Source organism: Rhamphochromis longiceps, linkage group LG10 (genome assembly GCF_057381845.1).
Source record: "Rhamphochromis longiceps isolate RC_006_pf linkage group LG10, R_longiceps_female_GT1.1, whole genome shotgun sequence".
Classification (NCBI taxonomy): Eukaryota; Metazoa; Chordata; class Actinopteri; order Cichliformes; family Cichlidae; genus Rhamphochromis; species Rhamphochromis longiceps.
Genome location: NC_140566.1, coordinates 15,046,221 through 15,062,513, shown reverse-complemented (window position 1 = coordinate 15,062,513; position 16,293 = coordinate 15,046,221). Strand labels below are relative to the sequence as shown.

At 41.5% G+C, this 16,293-nt stretch overlaps 1 protein-coding gene across 3 annotated transcripts in view; it reads left to right on the top strand.

Annotated features, from left to right (window-relative positions):
- klhl13 (kelch-like family member 13) overlaps positions 1–9,825 on the top strand; it is a 43,813-nt gene extending 33,988 nt beyond the window's left edge. For all 3 annotated transcript variants that reach the window (XM_085420411.1, XM_085420412.1, XM_085420410.1), the window contains 2 exons: positions 3,505–3,618; positions 8,695–9,825. In XM_085420411.1, coding sequence (XP_085276537.1) covers positions 3,505–3,618; positions 8,695–9,182 — 602 coding nt within the window. In that variant the 3' untranslated portion in view covers positions 9,183–9,825. The remainder of the gene's footprint in view (positions 1–3,504; positions 3,619–8,694) is intronic.
- The last annotated feature ends 6,468 nt before the right edge of the window (positions 9,826–16,293 follow it).

The following is a 16,293-nucleotide window of genomic DNA, read 5'->3' as shown; positions in this document are numbered from 1 at the left end:
TCCCCCACTTGTTTGCTTTTGTTTCCTTTTAAGCAACAACAGGGGCCTTTAATTAATATTGTATGAGATTTTACACTTTTAATATGAGAGAGCAGTGTGAGAAAGAATGAGCGCTTTAATAAGGCTGCAAGCATACCGACGCCAAGTAATCAAGAGCCGTGCATACACATCATTTGCTGTTTCAACATGTCGCACACATAATGTGTGTGTAATTTAATAAAATTTAGAGGATGGGCACATTATCACAAACACCCTCCCAATCGAATGTAATCCATTACAAAAGCATTTCAGCACATGCAGAATCAATTTCAGTCATCGCAGCCTCAGAGAAGTGTCATGGTTTTTGATGAGGTGTTGTTTAGGGTGTCATAATATATCATGAATAAAATAAGTTTAGATTTTTTTCTCTCTCCGTGTAATAAATTGCAGTGCAATACAACAAAGCCACAGCCTACGCTGATGCAGTCTTAACAAAGTCACAGTGTTTCTATTTGTTCAGAGCTGTGGTAGGTACATAACATTGAACTGTAGGTGATGAGATACAGCTGAAGTTGGCACACAAACTGTGCCTGCAGGGAGGATTAAATAAAGAGGTGGATACATGTTGCCAGTGGCGTTTTCAGTGATTAAAAAGGGAAGAAAAAAAAAAAAAAGCGGGTCATATCAGATCAACTTGTATCAGTAATCTGATGCTTTTACAAGCTTTTTGGTTCACATTTCATCCCTCTGGTGGAAAGACGAAAGCCAACAGATGTATTTATACATTTATATCTAGTCTTTGTAATTTGGTTACTCAGCATCAACAACCAATCTGCAATCTCTGCACCAACTGTAGACCACAGAGAGGTGCCACCCAGTACTTAAATTCAGCTCTGTAGCTGCAGTGGACAGAGAGAGGCTACTGTGGAAGCAGTCTGGGTTATAATTAGACCAAAAAACACAGCACCAGTTCACTGTCAGTCTACACAGCTGCCTCTTCCTTCTTTACGTTTCACTGCCCTTTAACTGCATGCGGTTAGGCCTCCATGTTTTTCTGGATGTGCCCCTTTTATTATATTTGTTTGCTCTGGGTAGATCACGAGGGTGTGGTTTTTCTGTTACGTCAGAAATGCCTAGATTTTAAAAGAAAATCTTCACGACATAGAAACGAATATTTAGAATATACTTGCAGACCTGAGTGTTGCATGGATTTTAGTTTTGTGCTGCTTTTATATTTTCAAAAGGATGTAACAAAGATGCACGTACTTACTAATTCTAGTTCACCATGTTGTAAACCCTTTTATAGCTCTTGCACAATAACAGCTCAGTCTTTTAATATAAAAATAAGACTGCATCAGGCACCTATATATGCTTTAATTGAAAAAGAAGCAAAATGTACAGGTCTCGCTGTATGTCACCACAAGCTGCCAGTTTTTAAAATTATTATTCTATTTTCTATTTTCTATTTCTATTGTTGTGGTGAAGAACTTGTAGAAAGAAAAAAAATCCATGCTAATTACAAATGTGACCTTTCCAGCTTACAGAAGAAAATCATACATTGAATACATTTCAAGGTTTAAATGCAATTTATAATTTCTTTATTGAGAAGTTGCTTGTGATGAATTCCATTTTCAGCAACTTTGCAGTTTAGATACGGTCAGCACAACTATGCTATTTCCATCAAGTTGGTGTGAGAGTTTGTATACTGCTGAAGGTCACTTTGATAATAGTCGTTGAGCAAGCAGACCTAGGTATCCACTGATTTCCTTGGTGAGACTTATCCAGCTGGTCCAGAGGTGACTCACAATCCTTGTGAGGGAACATTGGATTACCAGGATTTCTAAACTTATTGATGATACATTTAAATTTGTTCTGACTCATTTATGAAGAAACACAATGTGAGTGAACTAATAACACAATGGTTTAATCATTTACAGTGCAGGCTGGAAAAGACCGGCTCCTGAGCTGAGTAACTAACAGGAGCTCCTCTATAACCCCATATACTTCAGTGGCTTATGAGTCTTGTAAAATGAGGAGGAATTTTGAAGGACTGCACTAAACAAAAATCTTTATCTATTTCTATAATGATATGATTGAACAAAACTCACAAGCTTATACTATTCAGACTATAAAAGCTGTTGTGACGCTGATTTTCTTGTGAGCTTGGGTTTATTGTTTTCTCTCATCACCGAGCGTTCTCAAAGCTTCAGGGAATGCACTGCTGCCCTGGAAATGTCTTCATTGAAATTTAGCAGTGCGACAGACTGGCGACCTGTCCAGGGTGTACCCTGCCTCTCACCCAGACAGCTGGGATAGGCTCCAGCCCTCCAGCCCCCCCCCCCCCCACCCTGAAAAAGGATAAGCAGAAGCGAATGGATGGATGGATGGAAATTTTGAATTCATTCTTCCCTACACTATTGTAAGGCACCCAGGCCTCAGGTAGCAAAGCATCCCTGAATAATGATACCACCTCCACTATGCCTTACAGCTTTGGTGTTTGTTTCAGGAATGAAAAGAGTTTAAGCAGGTTGTAGAGATTCGTTTTGCAGGTAACGTTGGGCTCATTTCCACCGTTTCTATTGGGATGTACTCTGTATTTAAGTCTGTTTGTGCTTAACTGTCTCAGTTGTAATTTTTGCAGGTAGCTGCTTCTGGAAAGTGGAGCAACAGTCCTGATTGTTCAGAATTTTTCCTCACTCATGTCTTTAGAAATACCTGTGTAGCCTTTCCCAGCTCAGTGTACTCCTGTAGCACTCTTCTGAGGTTCTGTGAAAGTTCATTGAAGCATGTTTATGGGGATTGGCTCATCTACAACCTACATTTCCAGACTCCGTAATTGGAGCACCTCACTTCAAATACTTTCTTCAGCAAGTTCAATCCAGAAATGTCGAAAACTGGATCCCAGATATAGTGAACGCAGAAATGATGAAACAGATCAGCCACTGGTGAAACCCATTTTATTTGCCAGGAAGCCTGGAGCAAGTCAACAGGGGAATTATGGGACTGTAACCCATAATAAATGGAGAAATTCTGGTAATTCTTAGTAGTTCACAAATCTTTGTCATAAATGTTAACAAGCTCTAGTGAAATGGAAACGTGTGATTCTGCATTGTTAAACTGTGGTGTTTGATGTGAAGGTAAATCATTACCCTTCTCCATCAATGCAGTGATCATACATGTTGATGGACCCTGGCTGGCTGGCTGGTTTTGGGGTTCCCAGCCAGCAATTATCAGCCTGTGAGCATCTGATATGAACCCTAAGGTCCCCTTTCTGATTTCTCTGATATTTTATAGAACCATCAGACACCTTAAGATGAAAGCTCGAACAATCTCACTATTTCCTGCACAGTCAGTGCATTCAGAGCTGGTGGGGATGTGTACTCTCTATTTAAATCCTTGTTTTAGCTCCCACGCTGAGACCCTCCAAGGCCTCATTTGCTGCTGTTTGTCCTCCTTAGTTGTGTCTTGACCTACTTTCTACTAATACAGTCTTTTTTTTCTCTTTTTTTCATCTGTTTCTTCAAGCTACTGTGGAGTGCTACAACCCAAGGACAAATGAATGGACATACGTTGCCAAAATGAATGAGCCACATTATGGCCACGCTGGGACGGTGTACGGTGGTTATATGTATATTTCAGGTAAGTGGCTCCAGGGAGTTTTGAGTTTATTATCGGCTTAAATAAATAGAGATGTAATGTTGCATGACTGGGTAAGAGTTGTTTTTTTTAATTGCATGTTTTAAAGTTACAATAGCAATAAATTTTATTCTCTGAATGTGTTATAGAACTGCAAGGTGGGGTCACAATAGTATCTCATTTTAGACAAACCGTACATAGAGTTCTGGAGTTATATGTGAGTCAGGATTTTTCTGACAGCCTGTTAATGCTAGGTATTTTTATCTTTCAAACTTCATATAAAGAAAGTGTCTTTCACACTTCCAGACTTTTGCAAATCTTTCCTCACACTTTATTCATCTATGCTGAGCATGCTTTTGGAGCCTGCGAGGGTTCAACACTTAGGGCAGATGGCGGACACTGAGAATTGGGCCTTCAGCCAGCCAGTACTTTCTCTTTAGGTGACACCTGGGCACTTGTTCACTTAATACGACGGAAAACAAATCCTGCAGTATGGAGATGAGCCCTAGTTTCTTAGTGTGACTAATCCAGAGAGGTGCTACAAAAGATGGGGAACGGTGGTGGTGGTGGAGGGGGATTGGGAAGGATGGAGCAAAGTAGAGGACTAGAGCCTGTGTAGGAGGTGTAACACAGAAGAGACTGTAATAATCCCTCCTGGCCATGGGTACTATGATCCATCTGCAACACATGAGCAAAAAAATTGTTTTATGCAAAAATATTTTAAAAAATAGATAATGGTTTTCAGCATTGTTTTTTTTTTTTTTAATATATATATATAGAAGGGGAGATAGAAGTAACAATCAGAATGGAAATGGTGTTGGTATTTTGATCCTTTAATCCTCCTGAATATGAATACATTATGAACACCAACACTTACATAGTTGCATTAAACGCATATTGTACTTACAGTGCCACCTGGGAAACTTTAGCTAATGAAAATAAAATATTGAAATGCTCTCTAGCAGCAATATACTAGCAGCAGTATTAAACCAATTTACAGTCTGAGGTGTTGACCAGCTTGCATGCAGTTTTATTAGATCCAGCAGTGTGATCACTGTGCACACAAGCCGTGAATTCAATCCACAGACCTGCAAATGTTTGCCGGTGTTAGATGGTCCTACAGAAGGCACCTCACATTCTCTATCACATTGGTTCCAGTTATCTTTCATGTTTAGCTGGAAAAAATTGCCACATTAAAAGTACATGCAGCCCCTTTGATTTGATTTTTATATCACCGAACTCTGACGTGCTGGAAAGAGGCCAAAAGCTAAGGACTACCTCCACACATGAGTACTATCAGGGTTTATATAAACAATTTTTAATTAGTTAATATTTCACATTATCAGGGAGAAGAACTGGGGCATGTTTGGGATCACACAGATCACAAGATTTGGCAGACCTAATATTAGAGTGGAGCCGAGATGAAAGCCACACATTTTACTTTTTAATATAACTAAAGTGAAATGATGAATAACAAAACGGTCACGGCCTGAGCTAATCTGCTGGTAGCCAGCTGTATGAATCGCTTCGCCCCTGGCAGTACTTTCCACTTCGTAGCGTTTATTTCCACTTTTTGATAGTCTAATGGCTTATCCTTTGTGTGTGTGTGTGTGTGTGTGTACGTTTGTGTGTTGGTCTCATGTTTCAGAGATACAATCAATCACAGTTCAGCAGTCTTGTAAATTCTGCTATTGTAACAGCTGGCTGTGCACCTGTGACAGCTGAAAATATGTGTCAGGGAAAATGAACGCTTGCGTTACACGATCAAGCTGGTCAGGCAGTTTTCTGAGTACAGCTATGGGTTATAACACAACAGCGTGTTTTCAAGTGCCTTTAATGCCCACGGCACAGGTAAACGAGCATTACCCATTAGTGCAGTTTTGTTCCGGCGAGTCCCTGCTGTAGCGTCCGCGGTCTCAGAGGTTACAGTCGCGCTGTGCAAGGTGACCCGAGCTAGAGTGCACTTCTGTGTCTAGCTGTCACAGTACATCAGGTCACATTCTCCGGCTGTGCTGCTGCGCTGTCTGAAGGTATTCTGTCAGCTGGATGAGCCTGACGAATGCACTCAGCCCACAGACCATCACGGCTCAAGTGGTGTGACAGAGTTCAGACACAAGCACTGAAAACGGCACAGAGCAACGCTGCTGCTGGTCCACATTCCTATCGAGAGATTAAGACCCTTTGGTTTTACTATTACACTTTTTCCGAGTGTTCTGATGATTTGTGTGTGATTGTTGCTTCACTGACTGGGGATTTTTGAGGTTTTCACAACTCGCTAGTTGTCTGCTAATGGTGTTTTTATGTAAAGAAAAAAATGTTGATGTAAATCTCATGGTTGAGATTTTTATTTTTATTTTTTTTCCTCCATTAAAGATGATTATATTTGATCATTTTATATTTTAAAAATCTAAAGTACTCTCCGCTTTAATTCATCTATGCTGAACATGCATTTAATGTCAGTGAGAGCTGACAGTAATCTCAAATGGATATGGTTCTGTACTGCAAACCTTCTTTCTTCAGGTTACTTTGAAAAGTGAGAAGAGGGTAAAAATTGGAGCTCAAGATTTTTCATTTTCTTTCATCATCCCTTTCTAGCCTCTTTATTTTAATGTCAGTGTCTATTTATTTTAAACCGTCTCGCAGTAAAACTGATCAATATATGGACGTGCTTCCTTCAGATCAGGATATTTTCTAGTGTAAAAATCTGCTGGGCTGAATGTGCTTTTTGATTCTTAGCTTACATGTGTGTTTATATTTAATTTCTTTGCATTAATAGTGACATTTCTGCACTAAGCTTGTACTGGCCTGCAAAGTTGTTTGGATAAATTGAAATAGTTGAAAGTGGTCATTTGAAAGATGGTTAAGAAAGATTCCTTTTCATATTTTTTCTTATTTCTGACAGTCTGCTAGGTATTTGTATGTTTGAACTCGCTACATCATTTAAAAACACTGTCTTTCACACTTACAGATTTATGCTAATCATTCCTCACACCTTTGATTCATCTGTGCTGAACATGCATTTGAAGTCTGTTTGGGCTCAGTGCAGAGAACTGACGGTGCTCACGAATATTAGGTTTCCAAATGGTGATGTCCTGTGATGGCTCCACATTGAATCATATGAAATGTTGGTCGTATTGACATAGTTGCTGCTCTCGTGATATAATGGAGGTGTTGGTTAAGACGGTTACAGCGTAGCTCCTCTGCCTTTTTTGTGTGGAGTTATGAAGTGAATTTAAAAAATAAGGGGCTTCTGCTTAAAACCTTAAGAGAAAGTGTGTTGAATTTCATTGTATGACTTAAAACCCAGAAGTGATGACCCATAATGGCTCATAACTGTCTGAAATTTCAATTTGCTGCTCACCTCAAGAGTAAATAACTGTCTATTTTATCAGGAATAGTGAATAGAGGGAACAGGGGAGCCATTTAGAGCTCATATTCCTGCAGGGACTAATAGTCAGAGTGAGATGTCATACGGCTGTAAAATGAACTTGACAGTACGACTTCAAGAGGGTGATTATGCTCAATGGAGAAACGCAAGTGACTGAAAGTATTTTGCATGACACAGAGGCCATAAATGCAAACCTCTCCATTCTTCAAGCCACTCTGAAAAGTGAGAAGAAAGTAAAAACTGGTTTCATCAAGCCTGCGCTGCCTTTTGTATGTTAATGTCAGTCTACATATATTTTAAACCACTCTGCAGTAACGCTAATCAATACATGGATACATAGATCGTTACATATGGGCTCTCTAACTCATTATGGGGTATTTTTGGAATCTGCTAAGCCCCCTCCCCACCTCCCCGTCTATTTCACATCATTTCTGTGAGTCCCACATATGTTGGCACTGATTCAACCAGGTTGCTGGTTTTACAAGGGGACTCTGCAGTTGTTTTATATCTGCATGGCTGAGCAGGGAAATGTTTTGGCGTGGTAAAACAAGGGCATATGTAGCAGACATTATGAACAATATCGCAGTCTGCCCTAAGGTGCCTATGGAAGGGCAAAAGCTCCTCGGCAAGTTTGTCAGAGCTGGGATCAATTTGGCAAAATCTTGTCTGCTCTTAGTGTCTCTCTAATGGCGCTGATTAGACAAAGATACTGGAAAACTGATCAGACATTATTGTATTAGGGAAAGGCCAAAGCTATTGAACTGAATCAAAATAGCAGCACACTCCCTTGAGAGGTATTACAAGGAGGCTATTTTGACTCCAGCACTGTTCTCTTGTCAGGGTTTTAATAGCTGATTTGCTCCGTGGACTACTTGGATAAGGAAAACGGATGGTGAGGCCATCTTTGAACCTGATCAGCTAAGGGGTTGCTCCATCAGAGATCTGAGTCATGGCAGCTGAATAGACGGCTTAGGCCTGAACAATAAACCGAGCGCACGATCACTGGGCAGCAAGAAAAGAGGGTTACTGCCTGTATTCGGCGTGCTATGCAAATCTTCACTGGATTTGCTCCTAGTCAATCTGCCTGGGGGGGAGGGGTAGGCTGGCTTCCACCCAAATGCATGCTGGGATTGTGTTCCTCTTTATTTTAAGCCTTCCCTGTAGACATGTCCTGTTTTTTTTGGTTTTTTTTGGTTGTGTTTTTTTCCCTCCTTCCCCACTTTCCCTCAGCATTGTGTGTTGCGGTGTCTACAGACTGTTTGCGTGAATGCGCGTGCATGCGTGGAAGCTTTGTAATGGTGTTCCACTTTGTACTGAGCGCTCCTCATCAGCATTATTTCATGTTGTGGAAAAGAGGCTGAAAAGCTATTGATGTCACCTCGGTTTGTGAAATCAGTGTTTAGCCTGCAAATTGGCGGGTGGGTTCGAGTGAAGGTGTGGAAAAAGGGGATCAAAGAGAAGTCAGAGGTCTTTTTTTTTTGTTTTTGTTTTTTTTTTAGTTTTTTTTTTAATGTGCGGCCTTCCAGCGTCAGAGCTGGCTGATGCTCCACATTGCCCAGATGAATAAAAAGGTTGCTGACTTGAGCGAACGAGTCATTAATCTGTCTGAGTGACAGCTTCTCCCAACTAATGAGCCTTGAGCCCTAATTTCCATGCTCTTGTTTCATTTTATATTTTTTTTCTTGCTGCAGGTGGAATCACTCACGACACTTTTCAGAAGGAGCTGATGTGCTTTGACCCGGATGCCGATAAATGGACTCAGAAAGCGCCCATGACGACAGTTCGCGGCCTCCACTGCATGTGCACGGTGGGCGACCGTCTTTACGTGATCGGAGGCAATCATTTCAGGGGCACCAGCGACTACGACGACGTCCTCAGCTGCGAATACTACTCCCCCGCCCTCGACTTGTGGACACCTATCGCCGCCATGTTGCGAGGTCAGAGCGACGTGGGCGTGGCCGTGTTTGAGAATAAGATTTACGTGGTGGGCGGCTACTCGTGGAACAATAGGTGCATGGTGGAAATAGTACAGAAGTACGACCCCGAGAAAGACGAATGGCACAAAGTTTTCGACTTGCCCGAGTCACTGGGGGGGATCCGAGCCTGCACACTCACAGTTTTCCCCCCTGATGATATGTCGGGCTCACCCTCCAGAGAGTCGCCGCTTTCAGCACCTTGATGAGCAAAGGGGGTGAGCCCTACTCCGCTCATACCCCCGTAACCCTTCCCCACCCCCCGACAGCCCCCCTCAACAAACACACCTTATAGACTTTGTTTGCACTTCCTTTATGGACAACATCTGTACTGCATCCCAAATTACCCCCCCAAGTCCACATCCCCTAAAGCTGTGCAGAACCCCGCCTCCCACATCTGCGTGATGAAACCTACATACCAACATGGTTTGGCAACCTAATTACATGTTAATTTTGCATACTTGGTATATTTTGGCAGGAAAAAAAACAACAACAACAAAAAAAACAACCTCCACTTGAAAAGTGACTTTGCAAATCAACTTTTCTACCTGATGTCCAGACTTTTCTTATGTCTCGTTTCTTTTGGTGTTCTACCTTGAGATGTTGACTACCACACTGACTCTCTCTTCTAGTCTATGCCAGGTTAGATGCAGGTGACGCCCTCCTCAGACAGCAAACGCATAGGGACCGATGAGCTTTTGAAAGACAAGTGGTTTTTAACTCAGGGGTTGGCCCAGGCCCCATCTTCGTCTCTCTTGCAGTTTCACTTCTTTCCTGCTGTTGGTATGAAACTGTTAACAAAAATGGTGTTTTCTAAATTTAATAAACATAATTTTGAAAGTAATCAAATATTGTCCTCTTCACTGGCTACAGCTTGAAGTTGCACGTATCCAGGTCGTATTTTGATGTCTGAGTGAATCTAAAATCTCTTATACAGGATTCATGATCATTAATCAGCTGAGAGAGAGTTGGCTTCCTTTGTTGCTTTGTAAACTTGTCTGTAATGAATGAGCTGTGAATGACGTGAAGGAAAAGATCAATCAGTCTGTTTGTGGGGAACGATGACTTCGCTTTTATACTGCGGAGCTGGACTGTATGCAGTAAAGGATAACCGCAGACATAGAGTGTGATTTTTCTTTTTAGAGCCACGCTGTTGAAGCACTGTCCACCCAGTGATGCAAACTACACTGCTGACAAGTGTTAACTGGAATTTGACAATTCCACCGCTGTCACCTCTTCTCCTGCCATCATGACAGACGGTAATGTCGCCCACAATCTGCCCACCTGCTCCCGGATCATTAAAGCCTTAATAGCAGCATATGGTGTCCGAGACGTCGGCTTCAAGCTGTTACTAGGAACAAAAGGTTTGTGTAATCATCAGGTGAGTTGGCTCCAGAGCTTTAAATCCTCATTATAGTCCCATTATGTCCCTTTAATGAGATGCTGCAATGGTGCTTGAGATTTGAGATTTTAATGCCTGTTTCTGTGTTTTCCAGAGCAATAATCTACTATAGGTCTGTCTTTTAATTAGATTGTTTTAACATGTTATGAATTGATATGCGTTTGTGCCTTTTTTTAATGTTTCATTTTGAGGCTCTTATGTGCTAAACGGGTCAGTCTTGTTTCATTAGCTACATTTTAGCTTGGTCATGTTTTTTTGAGGGTTATGTTAATGTCACACGTCAAAAAGCTTTTTTTTTTTTTTTTTTTTCTAAAGAGTCTTATTATGAAGTCCTTTTTAAATGTAACAGTCTGCATCATTCATCTAGTTTTAAAAATAGGCACTTTGTAATCATTTTAATGGAAAGCCACTGAATACACAGAGGAGCAAAACATGTGATGCGCACAGCTGCTAGATGAGGTTGCAGGAGTAGGACTTCAGTGCCGTTGTTGCCTGGACATTTAACTGAGAATAACCCTTACACTGGTTACCATTTACCCTGTGGATCCGCTGAATATGAGAGAAGTAATGAGAGCAAAGAGAAGAGGATGGAGTGATGCTGCAGGTAGAAAGTAGTAAGATAAGATGATAACCACTTCAGTTAGCATGCTGGGAAAAAGGGTGATTATTTAGACTGAGAGACTCTTTAAGGCTAATAACCTAATCCACCTCCTATCGTGTAAAGTTTGATTGCTAAGAAACATTTTCTGCTAATTGAATATGTCCCTGATATAACGAGTTTATGTAAGTTTGTCAGCTAAAGAATCTTTCTTTTAGTTGTTATGCTGTGGTACTTTTCTTTTTATTATGCTTGCAGTCTTAGCCAGTCGGAGCAAATAACTGAAAGTATAAAGGCAAAGAATTTTCAAGCCATGCTGATGCTGGACTTTATTATCTGTATATTCTAGCAACTGGTAATTCACTCGATGTAAATGGTAAAATAATTTCTTCTGGATCAGAATTATTATAGTTTTATTTTTTATTTCCTAATTAGTTTTGGTTTTTAATTAATTGTAGTTTCTTGAGTGGATCTTCCTATTTCAGTTTTGTTTGTATTGTTTGAAATGGTTTAGTTTTAGTTTCTAGTTTTTAAGCACGTTAGCAAGCTAATGTTAGCAAGCTAATGTTAGCAAGCTAATGTTAGCAAGCTATTTAGCTCATAATCCCTCAGGGCTCAAGAAAACCTCAAAGATTTTTATAGTATAGATGTTTAACCTTATTATGATGACCGTTTTATCCCAAAAAAATTTCTTTCACATAGCAGCTACACACTGAAAATATATTACTGCAAAAAATAAGGCACCACTTAAATTACACATAGGATCTCTATGAACAAAACATTCAAGTTGAAAATCTTTACAGCCTTTAAATTTGTGTAATTTATTGAGAACAAAATGACTTAATGGTCATAATGGAAAACCAAAATCATCAACGCTTTCATGGTTGGATTCAAAATTACACCAAAAATCAAGATCATTGATTTGTTATTGTTATTGAAATCACAGCCTGAACCAATCATAATGCCTGTATGCACTCTGACAATGTCTGGGATGAGGTTATGGATGGCATCCTGGAGGATATCCTGGACAGCTTTTTGGTGCAATTTAGCAGTGTCTCATGTATTACTACATAATGAAGTCTGGAGAACTAGACTAGCTGGTGGGCTCCAGGATCTGCCAAACATTCGCCTACCTAAAAGCAGCCAGGATAGTGTTGGCCGGTGTGTGAACCCAATTAGCCACCAATAATGTTTACATCCTGCTCTCACTGTGGAAAGACGTATGCTTCATTCTGCTATTATGACCAGGTGTAGTTTAGTGAAGGAGAAAGTAGTTCCTTCCTGAAAGTGCTCTTAGTAAGGTTTGTGTTGAAAACCAGGTCCTGATGTATTATTAGCTCTTAGAGCACAACAATGCAAGCACCATTTAGTTCCACTGTATTCAGGAGAAGGCAGGATTTTCTCCAGCCAATATCACCGCTCCATGGCCTGTGCAGTGATGCAATGAGCGATGATCCACATTAAACGTGTAATTCCTCTCGAATGGGTCGCGCTATTGTGTTTTTGCAAGCCGCAGTCAATATTGCATGATGCAGAGCTTTGTGTATTCTGAAGACTGAACATTTAGGTATTATTGGACAATGTGTCCTCGGTGCTAAACCAAAGAGAACTGGAGCAAAAAATTACAAGCGTTCACCCATCCTCCTCCTCCTCCTCCCCTCCGCTTCACTACCTGTGTTTCTCGGTGGATTTCTTCGCCACTGGAGGCATGTTCTCTTGATTCATGAAGCAGATAAAAGAAGAGCGAGTGGATTACGACCTGACTCTTGACACATGAACGCGGCACACATTTGTGGCTCCGTGTGTCTCCAGACGACGACTCCTCCTCCTCATCTCATCCCAGTTAGAAAATGACCTAGATTCTCCAGGCTGCTGGATGTGTTTACATACACTGAGCGCTGATGACATTGTCAGTCAGAAAGCATCGCTCTCAGCTGCGAGGAGTGGGGCGCTTTTTACTGTAACCAAAGCGCCTATCCACCTCCCGTCATGATGAAATAGTGTGCAGAGCCACAGATCCCTGCTGTCCTCTGACTGCATGCATGATGGTGTTAATGGCTATTGATCCTTCTGACTGGCAGACAGCCAAGATATCTGGATGTTACGCCTGCTAGATATATTTATTTTTGCAGTGAACTGCAAGCTGCCTTCTGTTATTAGACTCCACAAAGGTTTTTTCTCTCCAAAAAAAAGAGATTTACATCTCTCTTCTCTCCCTCATCATGAATATTCACAAAAGGTCAAGTCCTTGTGCTCCTCCTGAGCTCTCTATCCCCCCTGACTGTGTCCTGAATAACATGTCCCTGATTCATCTCTTGTTCCAGAGCTTGTTCCTGCCCTGGCTGTATTTTTAATATAGCAGAGATGGGAGGGGTAGGCCTAATTGGGATTTGTTTTGTTCAACATCTGGCCATGTATCAGTCCTAGATTTTGCCTCAGTTGTATCTCACATGTAAAACATTGTATGTAGGGATCTGACTTGCATCTTTAAAAAAGCACATCGTTTCTCCCTCAGTTTGATCTTCTGTCCTTCGTCTAAAGGACAGGGCATGATGTGCCTCTCTGAACCACCTCACTGCATTTGTATTTAAAAGTCATATTTCTGTGCTGACATTTGTGAAGGTGCACTAGTGCTCGGGTTTCAGACTCGTCTGTGAAGACTGAGCTGTGGGAGAACATGCAAAAAGTCGACTGGAGACTTGATTGACAGGAAGCCTCTCCGAGGTGCCTCCCTGCTTTCAATCCATGCATGCTGGGGATATGCTCCAGTGCCCCCCTGACAACGGGCAGGAGAAAGTAGAGAATATGAAACTGGGAATTTTGTAGAGAACAGTGGAGTTTGCACACTTAGAGCTTTAAAGTGTAAAATTTGGCTACAAAAAAACTAATTAACCCTCTTTGGCATTTATCACACATTTGCCTCAGGTAAACTGCTTTAAAAGTCTCTTCCCTTTGACCAGCTGAAGAGAGCGTGGATCTAGAACAGTTCAACCGCTCTGGGAAAACTACTTGACCTCGCATGGGTTAAATACAGCTCCCGGTTAGCTTCCCTACAGGTTTTCTGCACCTGAGCTCCAAATGAAGCTTTTTACAAACTCAATTAAAACAAATTACTGGTCAAACATTCAAAGCATACCCGGCAATACAAAGCAATGTATCCTGACTGTAGCCAGAAACTGCGACAAGATAAGATTATTTAGGAAAGCAAGCCTTGGAAAAAAAAATCAGCTTGACTCATTCTAGTAATTTATTTTGACATTTGTAAAACACATGCTGTGGCATTTTGAAACATAGACACGGCAGATTTGAAGCTTGTAAAATATTTGAATTCTATAATTGTCATTTATCATGTATGCATTGTCATATTGGGGACCTGCAGTTAGGGTTAGGGGTTTTTGCAACATATTTTTCATAATAAAGGTCCAATGCATGAAGATTTTTTTTTTTTTTTTTTTTTTTTTAAACAGGATGAAAGTTCACTAGTGGAGGAAGAAGCACTCAGATCTTAAGAACGCGTAAAGGGAAATGTCGAGTCAAGTCACCTTTTTATAGAGCACATTTAAAAACAAGGGTTGGACAATATGTACTTTGTTGAAGCAGTGCCTGCACAAGAATTCACAGAATAGAAAATGCAAATTTGTCTAGAGCAAAGAGGGAAATGCAAAATATAAGCCTGATGAAAAATGAGAAACACTAGCAAGTATTACAGTCAAAGTGTATTCTGTAGTAAAATGCTTCCACCAGGTGACTGGAGGTATTTGAGTAGAGACAGCTCGCTGAAATGTTCAAGAAAGCAGTTTGTGGTGCTTTGAGCTTTGTGGCGTGGGGTTTTATCCTGCTGGAAGCAGCCATCAGGAGATGGGTGGTCATAAAGGGACGGACATGGTCTGCAACACTACTCGGGTAGGCTGTGGTGCTTAAATGGTCCTCCACACTATTACACTCCCAGCAGTGTAAACTGTTGATACAAGCAGGATGCATCCATGCTTTCATGTTTTTTACACCAAATTCTGACCCTACCATGTGGCTGTAGCAGCATTCAGCAACAGCAAATCGAGGCTCATCACGGTTTTTGGACGACTCTCTGTAAACCCTGGAGATGTTTGCGTGGGAAAACTCCAGCAGAGCAGACGAGGACTTTCTGAAATACTCAGGCCTGCATGTCTGGCACCAACAATCATGCCACATTCAAAGTCACTTAAATCTCTCTTCTCCTCATTCCCATGCTCGGTTTGATCTTCAGACGTGAGTGTATACAGTTGTATGCTTTTTATCGAAGTTTGGTCCAATTAAATGGTGTTCTGTGAAAAGCACAGCAATACCTTTTGAAATGTGATGTATGTCAAAACTGTGCCCTTGTACATTACTTGACTAAATATACTTCATTTGGCAAACCGGACATGGTTATGAAGAAATGGTTATGATGAAAAGCCTGCGAGGTCACATGAAGGGTGGAGGAGCAGAGCAGGGGAGCATGTGTGACAGTGCCGATGCCAAAGTGATTGATAACCCTCCTCGCGAAGCTGAGCTCAGACTCAACCTCGTCAGCTCCTCCTGTATAATGCCAGGTTGCCATGGTTACCCTAGCTCTTCATACAAGAAAATAAGGGGAGTGGGGCGGGGATGTGTTGGGGGGGGGGGGGCATTTTCTCCTCCTCCTCCACATCTTTTGACATGCTGTGGCGGAGCTTTCCTGGGGGGTTGAGAGTGGGGAGTGCTGACCTGCCTGTCAAACACTGAATATACGAGAAAAAAATAAATAAAAAAATAAAAATGGTAGGAAAGCAGCAGTGATGGAAAGCTTCCTCTTCAAACACAAACTCTTCTCCTCGAACTCCCCCTGCGATGCACAAATGTGTCTGAGCTGATTACCACTGCAAACTCATTTTCATCCCTGTAAGAACAACTAATTTCCATTTCCAGCACATTATCACTGAGTGCATGCCAGAGGTGGCTTTAATGTCTGCAGTGCTCTTTGCAATAATGACCTCTAGTGGTTTCCAGTGAAGGCAAACGAGACTCGGGCTGAACCTGTTTGGAGAGATGTCTGGATGATGCAAAGGAAGTCCCACTCGTGCTCTTGCTCTTTGTTTTTCCATTTGCAAAAAAGGGAAATATCATCATCTATGCATTTACCCCCCCCCCCCCCCCCCCCCGTCATCATCCTGCCAGTGACATCAGGCTTACACTTGGAGACAAAAGGTAATCTTTTTATTTACAGGGTTGCAGTTGTAGCCAAGACAGACAGACACGGAAGTAAACAGGATGGGACGCCTGCAGGGGGAGATCAGTTGTTACAACCACCCACTTAGACCCG